At 37.0% G+C, this 23,127-nt stretch overlaps 1 protein-coding gene across 2 annotated transcripts; it reads right to left on the minus strand.

Annotated features, from left to right (window-relative positions):
* Nucleotides 1-7,058: 7,058 nt before the first annotated feature.
* LOC104230268 (G-type lectin S-receptor-like serine/threonine-protein kinase At4g03230) lies at nucleotides 7,059-10,805 on the minus strand. Of its 2 annotated transcripts, XM_009783038.2 has the most exons (7): nucleotides 9,396-10,805; nucleotides 8,734-8,862; nucleotides 8,478-8,656; nucleotides 8,128-8,338; nucleotides 7,795-8,032; nucleotides 7,521-7,671; nucleotides 7,059-7,444 (listed from the first exon to the last, which is right to left on the minus strand). In XM_009783038.2, exons 1-7 carry the CDS (start codon nucleotides 10,693-10,695, stop codon nucleotides 7,148-7,150), a joined length of 2,505 nt encoding a protein of 834 aa, XP_009781340.1. In that variant the 5' UTR covers nucleotides 10,696-10,805; the 3' UTR covers nucleotides 7,059-7,147. The 2 variants fall into 2 exon arrangements, with proteins under 2 accessions (XP_009781340.1, XP_070018858.1); XM_070162757.1 differs by lacking the exon at nucleotides 7,059-7,444 and having other exon boundaries at nucleotides 7,559-7,642.
* Nucleotides 10,806-23,127: the final 12,322 nt, after the last annotated feature.

A 23,127-nucleotide genomic window follows, 5' to 3' on the forward strand; every position in this document is an offset into this window, starting at 1 on the left:
CCAAAGACATGTTTTTAAACGATGTTCACATTCTTTTAAAAATAATAATTATAAAAGCGGTAAAAAGTTAAAATTTGCACATAAGTTCATATTTGTATAAAATCAGATAATCAAGCCGAATATAACAGTTGAGCGACCGTGCTAGAACCACGGAACTCGGGAATGCCTAACACCTTCTCCCGGGTTAACAGAATTCCTTATCCGGATTTCTGGTTCGCGGACTGTAATACAGCGTCATTCTTTTCCTCGATTCGGGATTAAATTGGTGACTTGGGACACCCTAAATCTCTCAAGTGGCGACTCTAAAATAAACAAACAAATCCCGTTTCGATTGTCCTTTAATTGGAAAAACTCCTTCACCCCTCGCGGGGCAGAAAAAGGAGGTGTGACATTACTCATAATTCTTTCTTATCACTCTTCTCATTACTCTGCTAATATTTCTGCCTATCCTTTTCTTGTGAAAACTTCAGCAAGACATTCTTTTGCTTTTTTCTCCCCTTGCTCCATCCATCGTCTCTTCGAGTTGCTCAACGTCCTTGCTCTACTAGGGACGAGAGTCACACTAAGGTAATATTTATCCCTTCTATGCTTTCAGTGCCTATCTTCTGAAGTTTTTTTTAATCATACTAGCATTCATATCTAATTGTAATGTTCTAGAGTGCACTATCTGGGTGTCTCACAAGAAGATCTATTAGCACATTTGTAATACCCTTCGAAAATGTCAACTAACACAAACAATCTATTCACCATTTTGGGTTACTCTAACCCCAGCTGGATCCTGATGTTCCGTCCTTTTTTAAACTACACCTGTTAGCCCCATAGGGCATAACTGATATGGGTACGGCTAATTGTACATACCTCTATTACTATTGAATATAACTTAAAAAGCTTATATTCCTCTGCCTAAATTATAAACATTGTTAACCTTCCTTAACTGGATGCCTCGTACTCTGCTTCATCTTTTTTTTTTTTGCTTGTTGAAACTTGAATTTATCTTCTGAATCTCTCATTATCTTTCACCATTAAGGTGGATAGATATTCTTGCCTCAAAACTCCTTATCAAGAGGCTTACTCCTTTCAGTACGCACATGATCCGCTGAAGACCCCACATTTACTTATCCTAAGCATGATGCAAAGTCAAGTTCCTCTAACCCAACTCTCCCATAGCCATGTCTTTCACCAACCATTTTTATAGATGTAGGTATCATCTTAATACAAATAAAATAGAAGTTAGGAATTTGAATTCTTACAACTGAGCTCTACCATACGATCTAGAGTAAGAAGAAAGAGTGACAATCATAAATGTCATGTAGCCTCCTACTTATAAGTGCGGTGCATGACACACCCATAAACAAGACTCTACTAGACACGGCTTGTAGACTCCCTAGGACAGAACTTCTCTGGTACCACTTTTGTCACAACCCAAACCGATGGACCGCGACGGGCACCGATACGTTACGTATCTTTTCATGTCATACTATTATAGATAACTGAGCCGGAAGGCTGTCGTGAGTTAAGTAGAATACAACATGTGATACCAATTTATACATAAGACATACGGGCATTTAAGGCCAAAATAATCACTCGTATACTGAACATAGGCCGACAAGGCCATACAATCTTTTACATACATGAAATCTGTCTACAAGCCTCTTAATACATAATTTTCATAAAGGTCGGGATAGAGTCCCGCCATACCAAATAGTATACGTCTAAATCATACTAACCAAACAAGCAACTCTGAAGTAAATGGAGCCCACCAACATCTTCCACTGAGCTGATAGCCTACTTTGAGGGCTCTCGACCTGTCTACCGGGACCTGCGGGCATGAAATACAGTGTCTCCAGGCAAAAGGAACGTCAGTACGAATAATGTACCGAGTATGTAAGGCACAGAAATAAGTACATAACAGACATGGAAGAAATATAGAGTAAATAACTCAACCTGTAAGTCTGAAAAACTTTGTAAATCATGAAATACTTATAGTGTCATGCATATGCGTATGAATGTCATGTCGTGCATAGGTACATGTTTTATAACATCATCAGCCTCTGAGGGCATCCCATCATATCATCTCGGCCACTGTGGGCAAAATCATCAACGTATACCAGCTAATTAGGTGGTGGTGTGTATATAACGCCGTAACCTTTTCCCATATCTCATATACATATAATATACATATATACGCGTATATAACGCCATCTGGTCATGGGTCAATGTACATGAATGCAATGCATGAGAAGTACGTTAATAAAATCTTTCGGAATATCATAAGACCATTATGTCTTTGAGTAATATCATGAAGTAAACTTTTTCAACTTACGTATTTTTCTGAGACACATGAACATAGGATAAAATAATACGACACATGAAAATTCAAGAACGTAGGCATTTCTAATACTTCTATGAATAGAGTCATTTGTGGGAGTTGTGTATTTGCTCGTTTCGTTTGTATTGTATAGATCATGCCAAAAGAAAGAAGGGATAACCTTAACACATCTCAGTCGATTCTCTTGAGAAAGATTATACGGTACTACGTTAATATTGCAAAATCTCACGTTAATTTGAAAGCTTGGGCGCAACTTATATGTTATATAATATGCATTTGCATATTAGAATGTTTAAACGTGATTTCTATGTAAGAACATCTTGCTGGACTATTAAGTTTGAAACATAATTTTCCTAAAATTTTATGGACTCTTTCCGAAGAAGTGTAGCAAATGAATTCTAATTGTTGGAGATTTATTAGGTAATGTCCCGATACCCGATAATTAATCAATTACCCGCATAATTAAGAATTGTCTCAAATTTTTAATTCCCTTATATATCATACTATCATGGTCATATGGTACCTTGTATGGTACTAGTCCATAAATATTGGGTATTAACGATCGACCCATATATTATCCCAACATGCCAAACTTGAACGAAAATTCATTTTCTTTGACTTGCTTCCCCTCTCATCTTTACACATTTACTCATCACTTGTGAAATAGCATAATCCTTATAATCTCCGAATAATCTTTTCATTGGACTGATGTCAATTACCTTACGACAAATTCAATACTACAGGGTGCAACATCGTCGTAAAAAGTAAATAAGATAGGGAAATCAAAGCAGTTACAAGGAATCTTTAGTCATAAATATATCAATTACGATTACATATGGTAATAGACAATCAATACAATTAATACCATTAGTGAGCCCAAATTAAGTGTGGGAGCCGTTATAGTTATATGCTTCTATATTAGGACAGAAATCTCATTTGTAAGGGCAAGTTACGATTATTACTGAAATACATACTATTATTCTTTACTCTTCAAGTTTTAAACCTTGCTTTTGGGGAGTGATTGTCAGTTCATTTCTTATTTTTCTTTTCCAATCATTTCCATTATTTGATCTATTCTTCCTAAAATTGTTAGGAAAGTGAAGTAAATCTTGGTTATCAGTAACCCGTTTTTTTCTAAATATCTATTTTTGGTTAAATATTAAGTGCATTAACTGGGAAAAAATTGTGATTCCTTCATTAAAAATAGTTCTTTGATTGAGACCTTAAAAATGGCATCGAATCTTGTTGTGAAATGGCATAAACAAGAGTACAAAGACCCTTAGTATAAAACTCTGTCCAAAAACCTTATATTATTATTCATTGCTAGTGTCCCATGTGCTGGCTGCTAATAAAGCATCCAATTAGGATAACTACTTCTATAATTAAGAAATACTTAGTCCTCTGTTCTTCGTTAGAATATAAAATTATACGACCATCAATTTAATCTCTAAATCTCAACTTTCTAGATCATAGAGAAGTGGAAGAATGGCCAGTACTAGTATGGAAGTGAACTCCAACATCATGGCTCTGCCTAGTGAAGTCTTGATGGATATACTCTCTAGGCTTTCTCTCAAACATGTCCACCAACTTCAAACAGTTTCAAAGCTGTGGCTCAGAACCATCTCTAGTCCACATTTCAGAAGACTCTACAACATGAAATCCATGACTCGACCCCGGGCACTTGTAGTTAAAGAATCTGACCACACTTATTCAAGGCCGAGCGGGATTGGACCTCTTAGTCGAATTATCAATATTTCGACCATGGATCTTGCTGGTGATAACAAGATTCAGAAAGTATTCAGTTTCAAGATTATTGGCCGTGAATACTCCTTCTGCCTCTCGTCCAACCTCATCTTTTTCAATCGCAAGGTATTCAACCCCACAACTAGAGAAGTCATAGACTTACCAAATTCAAGTAATCCATCATTTAGCTTCGATGTGGGGTATATCCCTTCCCCCAATTCATACACGATTGTCCATCTATATGGTGCCAAATATGGTCCTAATTACACATACAACTATGGTCGTGTAGTTTTGGAGATCGGATTTGAGACTCTCACACTGACACATGGTGGACCAATTCCTAGTTCTTGACGATCCTTGACACACCAAGAACGGTTTTCTTACAAGGTTGGTGCGACATGTGTAGATGGTGTACTATATTGGTTAGTTGGAAACGGAAAGGAATGTCATATTATTTCAATGGAAATTGAAAATGAAGAATTCTTAACCATTACTTGCCCTAAAGAAGACGATTACAAACTTGGGCAGGGCCAATTAACTGATTTGAAGGGGAAATTATGTTTAGCTTACTACTCGGAAGAATTATCAAGAATGGTTCTATTCTTGCTCAAAGATCCTAAAAGCCGAACATGGGTCAAGGAGCAAACTATCAATTTATCAGGGATGGGGGATTTGGTCAGAATAGTGGGGTATGTACCACTAGATGATAACAATGGAGAAATTCTTATTCAAGGTGAGACGCCTCTCCTCTACAACATTAAAGAGAAAAGGGGTAGAAAGCTGCAGAAATCAAACAAAACTCATTCTTGCTTGTCTTATGATAGATGTTTTACCTTAGACAACTCAAGACTACGAACCAGTTTGGCTTAGCTAATTTAGAGTAGCTGATAAGCATTAGGTGCTGAAAAACACTTTCAAGTGCTGAAACTGATTTAAAAATAAACAGTTACGTGTTTGGATAAAAGTACTGAAATTAATAATAATCAGCTAAGAACTGGGTATACGAAGAGTTTTGTTTTAAAAATAAATATTTTAGGGATAGAATAGTAAATATTTTGGTCAAACCTAAAGTGCTTATAAGCTGAAATTTGATAAGTTGGGGAGACCAACTTATGACTTTTGGTTTATTTTTGGCTTATAAGCACTTTTAATTTTGTCAAACGCGTAGATAAGCCAAAAGTGCTTATACCAACTTATAAGCTTAGCCAAACACCCTCTACGTATGCAACGAAGGGAGCCATCGCCAATCAGAAATTTATCATCGAAGATTTCAAAACGTGAGATAGTCTAAACAGATTTTGTTGATAGAGTAAGTCAAAGATTGTGTCAGTTGTTTTGATTTGTTTGTCTGCCTAATATCTAGGACATTAGTTTTTCTGCTAACAAAGAGTCTAGTAAGTAGTCCTACAATTATGTTTTGTGGGTTGCTGTAATTGCCTATAAAAGGCTGATTTTGTAAAATAAAGAGTATGAGGAGCAGCAGCTCATTTGACTCAAAACATAGCCTTTCACTGTGCATTACCAAATCTGATTTTTCTGAATTCAGTTTGCTATATATCTAGCCATTTTGTTTTTCCTGCAGCAGCAGCATTTTTTTTTTTTCTTGCTGTTCCAGTAAACTAACAGATTTCGGCTTTTTTTCTTCTTCTTTTTGCACAGATATAGAGAGGTTTGAAAAATGCAAGTGATAGATGTGATAAATTTAATGAACCATCATCAGGATATTAAAGAATAGAACAGAAGTAGAAGGAAAAGAATGCATGTGTAGCTACCACTGTACTAACTGTGCTGTTATATTATTATCCATATTTGGCGTTTGAAACATAATATTCAATAAAACTTAGGAGGATATTACTAACTGTCCGACTTTTTTGCTCAACATTTGAGATTATAAGAATTTTAATTTATGTAACGTTTGTTGAGTGATTGTGCAGTTGAAGATGATATAAACTTCTATTATTGGGAAGCTACCTTTATTTAGTTGCGTTCCATATGTGACTGTGTGCTTGAAAACTACCGTTCAATAATAACTTAACAGAATGATATTTTAGTTATTTATTCAACTTGTTGTCCAAAATACATCAGATCCGTATTTAAGGAAAAGAGGAAAGTGTGCAAAAAGCTAACTATAGGGGTAAAAGTAAAAGCTACTGTTATTTTAGGACTAAAGTATAATTCTGAAAAACCCTCCGACTTAACTTCCTTTGTTTTCAACAAAAAATGAACACACTACAATTGAAACAAGAAGAGGAAAAGCAGAGAACAAGTAAGCAAGACAGTGGAGTTTCCGTTTTTGCTGAAAATAAAGGGACTCTTCACGACTGGTTCTTTCTTAATCCATATTCAATTTCTGACAACTCAAAATACTTGTTATTTGTGTGTTTCTTATAGTAGAAATTGTCAAGTTAAACCGTGTACAATGTGTTTAACTTTTGGTGTGGGAAGGTACTTAAAGTTGACCCATTAGAGCAGTTGAGGGGAGCCTATAAGTTTCACTTTAATCAGTTACAAAAATTGTTCTTTTAGTTTTTGTCTAAAACCAGTCTTATAACTTCACTTTTGTAAACATTGCAAGGTCCATGTAGTAACACATAAATGCCCGTTCAAGTAGGAAGTTTTTCACTGTTAAATGTAAGATGTAAGACATATATGTTGAATTTAGATGCTTTGGGAAATGTCTTTAATATATTTATGGATGAGGAATCTGCTGCTAAAATTGTGGGATTGTCTGTACTAGGTACAATAGTTGAGGTATGCCTAAGCTGATATGGATACAACCGCCATAAAATATTTGTGGAATTGCCAAATATGATATATATCTCATGTGTCATTCTTTTAAGGTTGTGTTATTTGGATGAATGAGAATGACTAATGAAGTTGTGATCTAACATTTTGCTTAATTCAAAGTTAAATGTGCTTATTCAACTAACATGAGGACTAAAACATAAATAACCCAATAATTCAGAGACTAAAATTGCTATCTTGATATCATACTAGTGCTTCAGATATATGCAGGCAAACATTACAAATGTAACATATGTACATGTCGACTGTGAATATTACTCACTATTGTTGTTATCGTCCTGCCTCAATTGTAATTGTCACTTGATTGTTAGAAACTTTGGAGGAAGACGATATGTTAGACGTGTGTGTTCTCATTACAAAAGCTGGTCGATTAGGTTTAGGAAGACACATATTTTCCCCTACCAACATTACAGTGACATCTGACATATTGGGACGATCATTTGAATCTTCTTGTACACACAAGAGTGCGACATTGATACACTTTATCACTTCACTCATGTTGCATGATTCAAGTAATGACTTCTCTGTTAGTTGTATTGCCTTCTCTTCTATCCACAGTCTCCATGCCTGTGATAACTTTCAATTAGATATAAAGACTATTTAAAAGGACTACCAGTATATAAGTTTGAGATTCGTCACTTACATAACCTAACAAGTTTAGCGCTTCTTCTGATTGGTAAAATCCAGTGTTCTTTCTTCCACTAATTATCTCAAGTACGACTACTCCAAAACTGAATACGTCTGATTTGATGGAAAACAGTCCATCTAATGCATATTCAGGAGACATATAGCCACTAGATTACACAATGTGGACAAAGTGTTAAGTATAAGAATTTAACCAAAAACAAAAGAAAAACTAAACACCTATAGTTGGATCATTTGCAAGAAATAATGATAGGAAGGGATGTTATACTTACTAGGTCCCCACTACTTTCTTTGTATTTGCTCCTGTTCTTGTTCCTTCAACAATCCTTGCCAAGCCAAAATCTGAAATTTTTGGATTCATTGCCTCATCTAGTAAAATGTTGCCAGTTTTTAAATCTCTATGAATGATCCTTAGTCGTGAATCGTGGTGAAGATAAGCAAGACCTCGTGCAATGCCCAATATGATGTCATAACGTTTCTTCCAATCCAGTAATGTACAAAGTGATCCATCTTGCATAGTTGTCCAAAAACATTGATGGTATCAATACCATAATCATGTCAAAAACATACAATTTTCAGATAACAGTACATTTTTTCAGACTTACCAAATATAAATGTGTCCAAACTTTTATTTGGCATATATTCGTACAACAAAATTCGTTCCATTGCATTAATGCAATATCCCAAAAGCCTGACCAGATTTCGATGCTGAAGTTTCGCAATTAAAGTCACTTCATTCTTAAATTCATCTATGCCTTGTCCGGAGTGACTTGATAGCCTTTTCACTGCAATCTCTTCTCCTCCTGGAAATATACCCTGCCAAAAGTTTTTCCATCTTAATACTATACGAGAACACAACCACATCGATCCATTGAGACCAATCAATCAACGTTATCTTAATTCCAAGCTAGTTAGAACTAGTCGATATTTAGAGATGCAAGAAAGAAATCTTAACCTTGTAAACAGGACCAAATCCCCCTTGTCCGAGCTTATTTGCATTTGAGAAGTTGTCAGTAGCTACCAAAATAGTCTCCAAATCAAAATATGGAACATCAATGACTTTATTCTCATCGTTTTCAATCATCAACTCTTTTGCTTCTCCTTCAGCTTTGTGCCAGTGAGAGATTTGTGTCCCTTGACATGGAATCCCGAAAGTTATAAAGGAGATCATTATTCAGAGTCATATGGCATTCATTCAGCAAAATTTATACCTGTTCCTTTTGCCGTTCTTCTTCTTCTATAGTAAATGTAGCTAATGCTGCATATGAGTAGAACCATAAAAGGTATTATGGCAACAAGGATAGCTTTAAGCTTTATTGATTTCTTCGCTTTAGTTTGAGCTGAAAATAACGACCAGAAATCAAGTTAGATATCTTGAACATCTATCTAGAAGGACCATAATTTTAGCAAACCTCAGGACCATATTTAGAATCCAAAAGGAAAAGATTAGTTTTCAAACTCCCAGTAAATGGATTTAAGACTTAATTTTGAGTTTTAACTATTTTCTCTGCTCAACCAACTCTCCGATTAACAAAAAAAAAAAAAAGGAAAATTGTTGAAGATATGATTAAAAAAATAAAAATATGATCTCTAATAGCTTAAGCTTTTAGATAAGATGGTTAACAAAAATCAAATTTAGTAATTACATTGTAATCATAATAATAAGGAATTCTACCCTCAAAATGTAATATTAATAATAGGGAATTTATCAAATAACCTACAGTATAACTACAGATAACCGTCCACAAAAATGTAATATTAATAACCTGGAAATTAAGGTAGTCCCCGCTACATCATGTTAAAATACACTATCCACTGTATGTAAGTTAAATCTGATTAGTAATACAGGTAAGTCATTTGATGCTATTCTAACCTTGAAGGGAGCCAAGTTTGACAGAGATAGTCCTCTCTGTTTCATTTTCGCTGAGTTGTTGCAGATTGAAGATATATCCTGTCCAAATTGAACAGGTACCTAAGCCATCATAAGTATAAGCAGTGCAAGAACAACTATCGAAACAAGTATCTCTGCATTGCGAGACTTCTCCAACTGTGACGTTAGTATATTGAGATGTAGGTAATATCATGGTCAAATTCATCCAGAAATCATCCTTGTCTTCAGTAATGGCACTACATTGCAACTTCCCTTTTCTTACACATCCACCCGAATAATCATTCAAATTCCATTCATCGATTGATCTTGGCATGAAACCAGTCAAACAATTGCAGGGTGAATTAGTATTACTTGTGCAAATTCCAAATGCCCCACAATAACCATAAACCTGACATTGTTCTCTAGGTTGAGCCCAAAATTCATTCCAACCAGCTGCATTATTCGACCATGTTCGTTGCTTCATTTGTCCTGAGACGTCTATGATCAACCTTGATGTGGTTGTACTATTCTTGAAAATCGAATATGTAAAATAGGACTCGTTCTCATTGTTAACATAGTAGATCCTCATTTCAGGCACTAAGCTAAATGTGTCACCAGTCCATGTTCCACTTTTCCAATACTGTATAGTCTTATTCCATTTTACAATGAATTGGGCAAGGTTTGGATCTAGCTCCAAGGAAAACAATCCTGGTGCTGGATCACTCGAATTCTTCCATGAAACCAGAACATGTTTCCTTTGTGTAATTTTGTTATATCCAAGCTTAGCACCAGGTAAAAATGTATCTGTTGGGTGATCAAAACTTTGCCAAAGTGTTACGGGTGTCGATGTATTTGAAGCATCACTCAAAATCAAATTGCCATCATCACCTAGAACTGCTATGACCGAATTATTTCGAGTGTCGTTATAATGGTCATGTGTTGATGACCATATTGAGTTTTGATTTGTATCAAGAAGTACCAAGTTGCCTTGAATAATTCTCAACACAGGTAAACTCATATTACCATCTAATATATCAACTGATTTCTCTCTATTTGCTACCCAAACAACAGTTTGTGGATAAATTTTCTTGTACCATATGCCTATGTAATAGTTGAGAGAGTTACCTGGTTTGAAGAAACCAAGCTCAAAGTTTCCACCTGAAGATACAATTGTTTGGCCAATGGAAAGAAATTCATTAGTAGAAATGTTGTCCCCTGATCCAAAGGAGATATTAGTGTTGACATTGAAGCATAAAAAGTGCAGAAAGAGTATTAGAAATGAATTGTTGTTCTTCATTTCCATGGCTAAACAATTTGTTAAAAGAATAGATGCTGAAAGAAAGAATAAGAAAAAAATAAGGATAGTACGTATGGAAGTCTAGATAGAAGGGGAATTTTCTTCTTTGGAGTCAATTAAGGCAATCATACAAATTTTCCTTAATCAAAGATCAGACTCTGACATTTACTTTCCTCCAAATTTTCTTCTAAAATGTCAACCTCCTCAATATGAACGTGGAGTCCTAGCATAAATTCTTTTTTCTGGTACGAAAGAAAACATTTCCCAGAAAATTGGTCATTTCCTGACAAACAAACACTAAAAATAATTTCTTTGAAAAATAATTTTCATTAAAAGGAGAAAAATGACTTTCTCTGATAGTCCATTTGAAATAATTGCTAACTCTTACAAAGTGCTGGATGCTTGTGTTTTTCTCCGATAGTACAACAATCCTATTACAACAACAACAATTCGGTGTAATTCCACATGTGGGGTTTAGAGAAGGTAGTATGCATGCAGACCTTACCCCTACCTAGTAGAGATAGAGAGACGGTTTTCGCTTATTCGCTAGACCTTTGACTCAAGGAAAAAAACCGGCAGTAGTGAAAAGGAATTACAACAGTAAAGAAGTCATGAAAAGATAAATAGTAATAACAAAAAGATTATAGGACAAACGAAACAAAAGAAATAGCAGGTAATTATAAAATTTTTAGGTAAAGAAATACGAGACTGCTCTACTAGCTACCACTACTAGCTACTACTACTACTAGATGCTGCTGCTCCTACTACTATTACGACAATCTCCCATTGTCTTGAATGATAGATTCAAAATACTTGAAACTTTATTTCGTGAGGATGACTTGTGTGTCAAGTCTCACTTTCACATATGCTTCATGAGTCACATTACTGAATTTGGTACTTCAAATATTCTATTTTAGTCCTACTCAATCCGAAACCTGTTGACGACAAACACTGCCTCTAAATCTCCAGAGTTAGATAGTGGGACAAAGTTGCTTATGAAAAATGTTTTTTGAAAAATATTTTCCTTCCTACCAAAATACAATCCTAAGATAGATCGAATTTTCTTATTCCTAACATATGTTGATTGTTTAAAGATAGGTGAAGAATATCTCGGCATTAATTAATTATTTATAGACGCGGTTAATCAAAATGATGACTTTTAGAGCCTTCCAGCTTGTCCCTACTTAGTACTTCGTAGTTATTTGGTCGTTTTAGGATATATTTTCCTTAATGGAAAACGATTATCAAATGCCAATGTGAAGGACAAAATGTTTGACTTCATAATTTGTAGCTCTTTAGTTTAATCATTAGATATAAAAGTTTATTAAGTCCCATTTTTTCTAGTTGCAATCGGCTAGCAGCTCCGGGCTACTATTGCAAGGCGAATCTTGTGCCCTGTGCAGGCCGATGGTGGGTCGTAAGCAAATTAACTTCATAATATTTTATTGTATTTCATAGCTCGGGCCAGTATATGTATAATTTGTAGCGAGGGCTTGCATAAACTGGGTAGTACGAAACTTTGACAAGTGAAAAGAAAAATATTTAAGAGTTTGGAGCTACAATAGATTTGGTAGTGCCAAATTACATTAAGTCATACAAGCACATATGAAATAATTAACACATACGTGCTCACCGTAAATAAATATATATATTAACCCAAAACGAAAGGGTCGAGAAACATAATTTAGCTAAATCTCTTCTCTAAAATATTGGGAATAAAACCCCTGCAAAAATAATATTCACGGTAATAAAAGCGGAATAATAACGTAACACCGAGATACGGTAATTAACAAGAATAAAAGAGTAACAACGACATCAAGATTTTTACGTGGAAAACCCTTTTGAATAAGGGAAAAAATCACGGCCCTGAGAAGAGCAACTGATATCACTATAGCAAAGAATTTTACACTTTGTAGGTTCGAGTTAAATACTCAAAAGACCACTACAACACTCAAAAGAAATAACCCTCTTTTGATATTCCCACTTCACTACAATATCACTCACTCTCTATTTTTCTCACAGTCTATTTTCTTATACCCTATCTGTGAAACCTCACTCTTTCTTTCTAACTCTCAAATATATTTTTCCTCTGAGATTGGTGTGTCAGAAATGAGAGCCGAAGCTCTTCTTTTATAGGCAGAACCTCTCCTATTACGCTTGACATTTTTCTTCTGCACGCCTGCCATATTTGACAAATGCAGAAGGGAAACATCGGCTGCTAATCAAGGAAGAAAATTTTCTTCCTTGATTTATGGGATGGACCCCACAAACCTCCCCCTCCAGTCCCATTCACCTGAAGGGGATAACACCGGAGTTTCTAGTTTGAGTGCATGCTAAAAAGTTCTTTGCAAAGCTCGAACTTGTCTCTTGGTACTACCTTGGTTAGCATATCCGCAGGATTATCACTCATGCGAATCTTTTTGACCTGTAAAGATTCGTTCTCCACCTGCTCACGAATCCAATGATATCTCACATCTATATGTTTTGTTCTTGGATGATACATGGAGTTCTTGCTCAAGTCTATTGCACTTTGACTGTCACAATAGATGACATACTCCTTTTGATGCAATTTCAGCTCTTGAAGAAACCGCCTGAGCCATGTCATCTCCTTGCCAGTTTCTATAGCGGCAATGTACTTTGCTTTAGTTGTTGAAAGTGCAACACACTTCTGTAACTTAGACTCTCATGATATAGCTCCCCCTGAAAATGAAAACAAATATCCAGTAGTGAATTTTCTGTTATCAATGTCACCTGCCATATCAGCATCTGTATAGCCCTTCAAGATTAGATCAGATCCTCCAAAGCACAAACAATCTCCCGTGGTACCTCTCAGGTACCTGAGTATTCACTTGACTGCTTCCCAATGTTCCTTTCCAGGATTTTCAAGAAACCTGCTGAAAACACCAACTGCGTGAGCAATATCAGGTCTAGTACATACCATTGCATACATCAAGCTTCCGACTGCTGAAGAATAAGGAACTCTAGCCATGTTCCCTTTCTCCTCCTCTGTTGTAGGACATATCTTTTTGCTCAACTTTAGATGACTAGCAAGAGGTGTGCTGACTGGCTTAGCATTCTTCATGTTGAAGCGTTCTAGTACACGTTCAATATATTTCTCCTGAGATAGCCACAACTTTCTACTTGTTCTCTCTCGAACTATCTTCATCCCTAGAATTTGTTGTGCTAGGCCCAAGTCCTTCATATCAAATGACTTGGACAAATCTCTCTTCAACTTTGCGATCAGCCCCTTGTCTTTTCCTACAATTAACATATCATCCACATACAACAACAATATAATAAAGTTATTCTCAGAAAATCTTTTGAAGTATACACATGGATCAAAATAGGTCTTTAGGTATGTTTGACTTTTCATGAATAAGTCAAACTTCATGTACCATTGCCTTGGTGCCTGCTTCAATCCATAAAGACTCTTATTCAATTTGCACACCATGTATTTCTTTCCAGCTACTTCAAATCCTTCTGGCTTCTTCATATAAATCTCCTCTTCCAAATCTCCATGAAGAAATGCAGTTTTCACATCCAACTGCTCCACGTCAAGATCTAGGCTAGTTGCTAAGCTCAAAATTGTTCGAATAAAAGTCATTTTGACAACAGGTGAGAAAATTTTGTTAAAATCAATACCTTTCTTCTGTTCGAAGCCTTTAACCACCAATCGAGCTTTGTCTATGACCAACTTGCCATTTCCATCTTGCTTGAGTTTAAATACCCATTTGCATTTGAGTGGTCTTTTACCCTTTGGAAGTTCAACCAGCTTGTACGTGCCATTTTTTTGTAGAGATTCCATCTCTTCTTGCATGGCTTTCATCCACTGGTTCTTTTCTGGATGGGACAATACCTCCTTAAGACTTTCTGGCTCCCCCTCATCCCTTATGAGAACATACTCTTTGGACACTGGTTTTGCACCATGGCGACTGTGTTGTCATCATTCTTCTGGACACTGGTTTCACCTTTGCCCTTCCTTGAATTTGGGCAATCTCTTTTGAAGTGACCTGGTTGATCACAGTTGTAGTAATTTATGGCTCTTGATTTGGATCGGTTCTCTGACTTCCCACGAGCTCCGGATCTACCATAGTTGCTCGAACTCCTTTGATAACTCCTGCCTCTACCTTCTGTAACGAGAGCCTGTCCTTGATTTTCAGGCTTCTTTCTCATCTTTTCATTGAGTAGAAGAGCCGATGTGACATCTTTCAACTCAATAGTAGTTTTACCGTGCAGGATGGTTGTTGCCAAATTATCGTACGAAGATGGCAATGAGTTCAATAGCAATATAGCTTTATCTTCTTCCTCGATTTTCACTCTGAGGTTGGCAAGCTGTGTGATTAATCTGTTAAACACATTTAAATGTAACAAAAAATTCGTACCTTCACCTATGTGTAGGGCGTATAACTGCTTCTTCAGGTACAATTTATTTGTCAGTGTTTTGGATATGTATAGGCTTTCCAACCTTGTCCAAATTCCACGTGCAGTGTCTTCATCAATGATGTTATTTACCACATCATCTGATAAGTACAACCTGATTGCACTAGCAGCTCTTTCATCCAAGTCAGCCTAATCCTCAGCTGTCGTGGTATCATGCTTTTTGGCATCAGCATCTAGTACCTTGTGTAATCCTTGTTGGATGAGCAGATCCCTCATCCTTCTTTGCCATGTTGAGAAACCGTTATCTCCGTTGAATTTTGCCACCTCGTACTTTACTCCGGACATTTTTATTTTTCACCGAGTATAGTACTACCGACAGTGAATAGTATTTCAGTGAATGAGCAGAACCTGTGCTCTTATACCAGTTGTTAGGAATAAAAACCCCTACAAAAATAATATTCACGGTACTAAAAGCAAAATAATAACGTAGCACCGAGATACGGTAATTAACAAGAATAAAAAAGTAACAACGACACCAAGATTTTTACGTGGAAAACTCTTTTGAATAAGGGAAAAACCATGACCCTGAGAAGAGCAACTGATATCACTATAGCAAGGAATTTTACATTTTGTAAGTCCGAGTAAAATACTCAAAAGACCACTACAACACTCAAAAGAAATAACCCTCTTTTTATATTCCTACCTCACTACAATATCAGTCTCTATTATTCTCACAGATTATTTTCTTATATCTCTTCTGTAACGAAAACTGGAGCTTCACATTATTAGGATCTAAATAATCAGGTGTCATGTGGGAGCTAGTAAGGCAAACCTTGAACGATGATAAATCCAACAATAAAAGAGAAATAGTAAAAGAGGCACAAATATTTAACGTGGTTCGGTTAACTGACCTACGTCCACGTCAGAGATGAACAACCCACTATATAAAAAAAAGAGTACAAAATAACGAGAGAACAACCTCAGGAAGAGACAAACACAAGTGACACACTAACACTTGTCCCGTAAGATTTTCTCCCTAAACACGACTCTCAAATCCCATTTAGCTACATTGTGGATGCTATTGAATGAGAAGGAAGGATCTTCAATTTATAGAAATCCAAACCTTTTCTTACAAGAAAAAGAACTATCCAAACTTGGAAGAATTATAATTTCCTTCTACAAAAAGGAAAACCCAATTATGATAAGAAAATCAGGACAACACCAAACACACATCTCCACAACAAACTTCTAAAATAATATCCTTCCTATATAATTCCCTTTTGTCTGCACTACGAAAAAACCCCATATCCACTTGTTTTATTTTCCCCAATGATCGCATTACCAGCATAATCACCAAGCTTCACCGGCAAATTACCGAAAGCCACTTATATCGACACTCTCTCTTTTTTGTTGACGATAAAGGCCTAATGTATTCACTCAAATAATATCTCTAATAAAAAATTGAGACCTCTACGTTTTTTCACCCAACTTCATAATTAGGACTATTTTCGATTATGAAATCGATAGTCAAGTTCTGACCAGAAATTAGGGATGAGGGCAACGAAGAAATAGCAATATTAGAAGCTGTGATTGCTTTGATAGAAAATTTTGAAGCCGAAGGTGGAAAGATATGACTCAAATTAAAATTGGGATATGTTAAATAATTCTAAAGAGATAAGTATGTTTTAAATAGCAGTGTACAAATAAGGTGTGAATTAAAGTTTTTACATAAAAAGGGTGTAGATGAAGCTAGCTAGTTGGAATTGGGTGTGCTTGGCCTACATGTCGAATTAATGGGCTGGTTATCTTGGAAAATTACACCTAGTTGGTTTTGTGTATTTTTGTTGGATGAGAAATGTAACGACCCGGCCGGTCGCTTTGAGCATTTACACTTTACTCGTCAGTTATCGGGCATGACTAGCCTCGTATGATGTATTATGACATATGTAAATCGTCGGTTTTGGTTTTCAGGATAATCAAAATGAATTTGGAAGAACAATTCTCAGTTTGAAGCTTAAAATTTGAAAGGTTTGACCAAGTTTTAACTTGTTAGTATATGATCTCGGATTGAAATTTTTATGATTTGGTTAGCTCCGTTAGGTGACTTGGGACTTAGGAGCGTGATCGGAATGTATTTTGGAGGTCCGTGGAAGGTTTAGGCTTGAATTGGCGAAATTGAAATTTTGGCATTTCCCGGTTGATAGGTGAGATTTTGATATAGGGGTCAGAATGGAATTCCGAAAGTTGGAGTAGGTCCGTTGTGTCATTTGTGACATCCCGATGTCAGGCTTGTGTATTTATTCCACAGTATTCATTTAGACTTACATTATGATATATCTGATTAATTAAAGGCTTAAAATGATTGTTATTGATTAAATGGATAAATTCGGGAGTTGTGTCGGCTGACCTAGTTTCACGATAGGCGCCATCATGACCGGGTCGGTTTTAGGGTCGTGACAAGTTGGTATCAGAGCCTAGGTTACATAGGTCTCACGAGTCATGAGCAGGTTTATTAGAGTCTCGTGGATCGGTACGGAGACATCTGTACTTATCCTCGGGAGGCTGCAGAACCTTTAGGAAAAACTTCACATTCTTGAATTCTTATCATGCATTCTTGATTCATCTTGAAATGTAACTCTTTGAACTCCTTCCACGCATTCGTATGCGCACATGAGCGCTCAGTATCAGATGTGCATCGATGGCTTGTGATTCCCTGATCGAGGGACGAGATGTGATCTTTATGTGTTGATGTTGGGCCAGTCTGGAGGACTTGAGGCCGGGTTTTACCTATAGCTTGAGCTCTGAGGCGTTGATTATGTGAGCGCGTACTTTTGGATTTGTGCGTCAGATAGTATCCCTATTAGTGTGAGTGATGACTGGATAGATATGTAATGACTATGATGTGATTGTGAGATGTGTTCATATGATTTAAATGAGACAAGAAGGGTCTGCTTGGGGGTAGTAAGAATTATTCGGTGCTTGATTTCCATCGTGATTTGATGTATAGCCCGAGTTGTGGGCATATTGAAGGACCTTTTCATGTTGCTTAGTTGGGAAGTAAAGTAGATTTCACGTTGTGATATGAGTTCAGACTCGGAAAGATTAAGTGACTGCGTAAAGTTTATGACGGTGGAAGGGTATAAAGAGATATTAGTTTAAGGCGAAGCAGGTGGGTTATCTCTTGCGGAGTGTTCTGAAGTTTGTATGATCCTTATGTTGTTGTTGGAAGATCTCCTTTACCAGTGAAATATATATGTTGCAATTTAAATTTGGGTCGCTTAAGAGAGTGGGCTTGACTGTTACGAGGGTGAACGCGAGATTTGCAGAAGATTTGAAGTACTGGATGGTCTGTGTTGCACAAGCTTATGAAGGATTGAGTTTAATCTCACTATGGTATTATGGCAGAAATAGAGTATATGCATTATGAGTTATTGTGTGTTTTGATCTATGGCTTTGAGCCAAGTGGGGGAGTCTGCTATTGATTAGTCGATTGCACGGTTAAGTGCTATGTTGGTTCCAGTTTGTGGCGTACTGGTGAATCAGTTATGGCTTACGGAGGTTGAGACCGAGGATGGCTCGAGTAAAGGAAATTTTAATAAAAATTATGTTATGCTTTATGGGTGTATGAGAATCACGGAATGACTTGAGTTCTTATTAGTAAGGGATGTACGGTGCATAGAATAGGAAGTTGCTTGGTTGCATTAAGGTGAGGTTACATTCTGCTGTATTGGAGTTCTATTGGAGCACAGGTCGTCCGGTCCATTTGATCGGTCTAATTGCGGTTTGAGTAGAGTGGAATACTCTAGAGAATAGATCTAATGAGTTCAAGATTTTACATGTAATAATTGGAGATTTTCAAGTTGTATAATTGGCTAGAAACTGAGGTTTGCATGGGAGAGTGTCAAGACTCGTGTTATTTCTATATCATTATGTGATTCTATATATCAGTATCAGAAAGGTGAAGGTAATGGCTTTGGGTTCGCAGGGAGTCACTTCAGGGTAGGTATTTTGAATGTGGTGCGTTTGGGAATATTAAAGAGAGTATCCAGCGGCTTATGAGCCTTAGATGGTATGGTTTTATGCTTAGGTCTCATGTGGTAAGTGTGGGTTGAGGAATTGTGGTGTTATAGCAAGAAGAAGTATCAAGTTGGAGGTAAATCAGAAGGAACTTAGGTAGATGGGATAGCTTGGTAGTAGGCCAGATCGGCATGGTAGGGATATGATTAGTTCTTTGGATGCTTATGAGGTAATGAGCTTTTGCAGGAGTCTCGCGGCAATGCTTTTGGGCTTTAGTGGCCTGTGTAGCTTGGTTGAGTTAGAAGGATTCAGTCTTGACGGTTTAGTTTTGTGCAAATAGAATTTGGAGAGTTCTTGATGGTTTCTACCACGGTTAGAGATGTATATTTTATACGAGTGTGAAGAGGATGGATGTATAGTGATTTTCTTCTGGATGGGATCAATGAAAAGTTCTTGGCTAGTGAGAATGTAGTTGCTTGTGGCTCGGAAGGGATATGAAGTTCTCATGTTTATTCTTGGATGGTATGGTATATGCGGTATGTTGTGTAGGATTGAGATTTGCATGTGTAAGGTCAGGGTTCAGTTTTGAAAGGAAGGTCACAAATTCTTAGGTAGCATGGACAGTTTCAGATGACTAGATAAATGAGATCACTGATTAGTGTGGCTTGATGAGGGTATACATTTTAGGAAGGGCGATGTGTTTGAGTTGAAGATACTTCATTACTATTGCGACACTCTCTTGTTGGATCGACGGCGGATATTCGAGTTTGATTGGTGGCACAGAAGAATTATAGGAGTACCTTTCGTGGGATGATTGGGTAATAGAGGTATGTTGTATTTTCGGACGATGGAGTTGGGATCGGATATGGTGATTCGCATGCTGTATGGATTTGGAGACTGGGAGTTCTCATAAACAGGTTAGGTCGTGGTTGTGGACCACATATATCGGTCTTGTATGGTAACTATTGGAGGTTTGGAGACCCGAGTGGATCCTTGTTGCTTAGTATGCTAGATTTTGGTGTGATATTGGGTAAGGACTGGTTGTCTTCGCATCGTGTTATTCTGGACTATTGCGCTAAGGTGGCAACGTTGGCTATGCCGATAATGCCACGGATTGAGTGGCAAGGTTCGACGGATTATGTTCCCAGTAGGATGGTTCCATTTTTGAAGACCCAGCGGATGGCTGGGAAGGGTTGTATTTCTTATTTGGCCTTCGTGATGGATGTCACTACAGAGACTCCTACCATGGATTCAGTTCCGATAATGAGGGACTTTCCGGTTGTCTCTCCTACTGTGGGGCATGTTGCCAGACAGGGTTGTTGATTTCAGTATTGATTTGGTGCCGGGCACCGTATCATATGGCACCGGCGGAGTTAAAACAGTTGAAGGAGAAGCATCAGGGACTCCTTGATAAGGGATTCATTGGTAGGCTATTGTGGATGTGTGTTCTAACTTGAGTTGTCTTGGTTGACCCCGAGTTGTATTGTGAGGGATGTGTTGATTCGATTGTTGTTAAGCTTATTAGTGATCTGGGAAGATCTATAAGTTATCTTTCCGTGTTGCGAGGCGTTGGGATTTGTTGGTTATAGGCACATGTGGTACGGTTTTATTGGGGTCTCTCAGTGGAATTCGAGCGGAAAGAGTATTGGGTATTGCTCGGCGGATAGAGTATCGGTTGTGTCCTTTCGGGTTTGTGTAATGTTATATCAATTGCTTCGTCGTGGTTATGATGATTTGCTTTGGTTCTAGATATCAAATTGCACGTGGTTGTCGATTTGAGCATAGTGACTTGAGGTGTTTCATGTGGACCAGTGTTTGGATGAGGTTGCGCATTAGAGCGGAGCTATGATCCTACGAGATAAATTCGTGTGTTCTGGTTCTACAACGTGTGATGGGTTCCCAGCATTGTGTTGTGGTGGTATTGGTGAGCTTGCGGTACAGCTCTCTCATTTGAGTCATTTTCATGATTTGAGTATGTTCGGATTGTTGCTTATTGGTGCGCGGATTGCACGAGTTGGTGCTTTAGATTGTATTGATGTGCCATGTTACCAGAATAGTTGTGTTAGATTAGATGAGATCGTTGGGATCTATAATGAATACAAACGGATTTGGTTTTAGCATGTTGGAAGGATAATATCGATGTTCGGCTTAGAAATTGCTATGGTGCTTGCCAAAAGAGAAATGGCTTAAGGAATGGTTGATCTGAGGAATGGTTATGACTTTCTACGTGTTTCATTTATCATTGGCAGTATACGGAAGTGATGGAATGAGGCTTTATTTGATAAGAGACTTATTATGGAAATTCGGATGTTTTGAGCAACTGTTGTGATTAGAAGTTATCGCTACAAGTGTTTGAGTTATATGGTACATCATGTAATTGCACCTGAGGTTGCAGGTATGGTTTATTACAGCTTGTTCGGGCTTATTCAGAGTATAAATGTGAGATTCTAATCTTGTAGATGATTTCAGAAGTAGAAATGTGGTTCTAAGGTTTATGGGCTAGGTTGGATTGCGAAATTTCAGTTACATTGTGTTATCATACCTATATAAGATAGGGTGACGTGGGATCGCCCCTAGGGTATGTGCATGGTAAGGTTACACAGCGATTTGGTGGTTTTCGAAACAACTCTGGGCACGTTCGAGGACGAACATATGTTTAAGTGGGGGAAGATGTAACGACCCGGCCGGTCGTTTTGAGCATTTGCACTTCACTCGCCAGTTCTCGGGCATGACTAGCCCCGTGTGATGTATTATGACTTATTTTAATCGTCGATTTTGGTTTTCAGGGTAATCGGAATGAATTTGGAAGAATAGTTCTCAGTTTGAAGCTTAAAATTTGAAAGGTTTGACCAAGTTTTGACTTGTTAGTATATGATCTCGGATTGAAATTTTTATGATTTGGTTAGCTCCGTTAGGGGATTTGGGACTTAGGAGCGTGATCGGAATGCATTTTGGAGGTCCATGGAAGGTTATGCTTGAATTGGCGAAATTGAAATTTGGCGTTTCCCGGTTGATAGGTGAGATTTTGATATAGGGTTCGGAATGGAATTTCGAAAGTTGGAGTAGGTCCGTTGTATCATTTGTGACACCCCGATGTCGGCCTTGTGTATTTATTCCACACTGTTCATTTAGACTTACATTATGAGATATCTGATTAATTAAAGGCTTAAAAATGATTGTTATTGATTAAATGGTTAAATTTGGGAGTTGTATCGGCTGACCTAGTTTCATGATAGGTGCCATCACGGCCGGGTTAGTTTTAGGGTCGTGACAAGAAAATAACATAGGCTAGCCATTTTTCGAACTAGTAATTAAAAAATAACCAGCGTTTGCGAAGTCATTAAAAATAATCATTATTTTGCTGAAACACGGAAAGTTTCAGCATAATATGCGTGATTATAGAGCTCCTGCATATAAAGTTCTAGCATATTATGTTGGAACTCCAGCACACAGAAAGTTCCAGCATAATATGCTGGATTATGGAGTTCCTGCATATAAAATTCCCGCATATTGTGTTGAAACTTCAACATATTATGAAATTCCAGCACATTATGGTGGAAGCTCATATTTAAAATATTCGAACTCTAGCATATTATGCTGGAATATTTTTGGATTTTTAAGGATGTTTTTGTTTAGATTTTATCTTTACATGAAAAAGTGGTTAAATTTCAATTAATTTTATAATTGTGACTATTTTTTGAATATCAATCGTAAATCTGGCTATTTTTTACTTGGCCAAATATATATATATATATATATGTAGACCCCTAAACTTGTCCAATTATTCCATTTATGCATTTAAACTCAAACTAGTACCTCTTGAACATCTAAACTCCTTGAAAAGTCTTTTATTAGACACACTTTTAATAGCTTATACAGAAAACAACGTACGTGCATTTAATGTGTATGACATGGAACATGTCACCAATAAGAAAAATACATGTTGAAAAAAACAACATGTCAGAACCCTCTCATCTCCCTCTCATTCTGTTCTTCTTCAACGCTTTCGTCACATTTCTAGAAAAAAACTCCAGTCCCATC

The sequence above is a fragment of the Nicotiana sylvestris genome, chromosome 11, assembly GCF_000393655.2.
Source record: "Nicotiana sylvestris chromosome 11, ASM39365v2, whole genome shotgun sequence".
Lineage (NCBI taxonomy): Eukaryota > Viridiplantae > Streptophyta > Magnoliopsida > Solanales > Solanaceae > Nicotiana > Nicotiana sylvestris.

Bases quoted from the DNA above. Each gene is read 5' to 3' on its own strand.
- LOC104230268 (XM_009783038.2), bottom strand. From the start codon at position 10,695: ATGGAAATGAAGAACAACAATTCATTTCTAATACTCTTTCTGCACTTT. The intron at 8,863-9,395 runs GTTAGAATAGCA...CGTTATTTTCAG, and splicing joins CAAACTTGGCTCCCTTCAAG to CTCAAACTAAAGCGAAGAAA. The intron at 7,445-7,520 runs GTAAGTGACGAA...AAGTTATCACAG, and splicing joins CGCTAAACTTGTTAGGTTAT to GCATGGAGACTGTGGATAGA.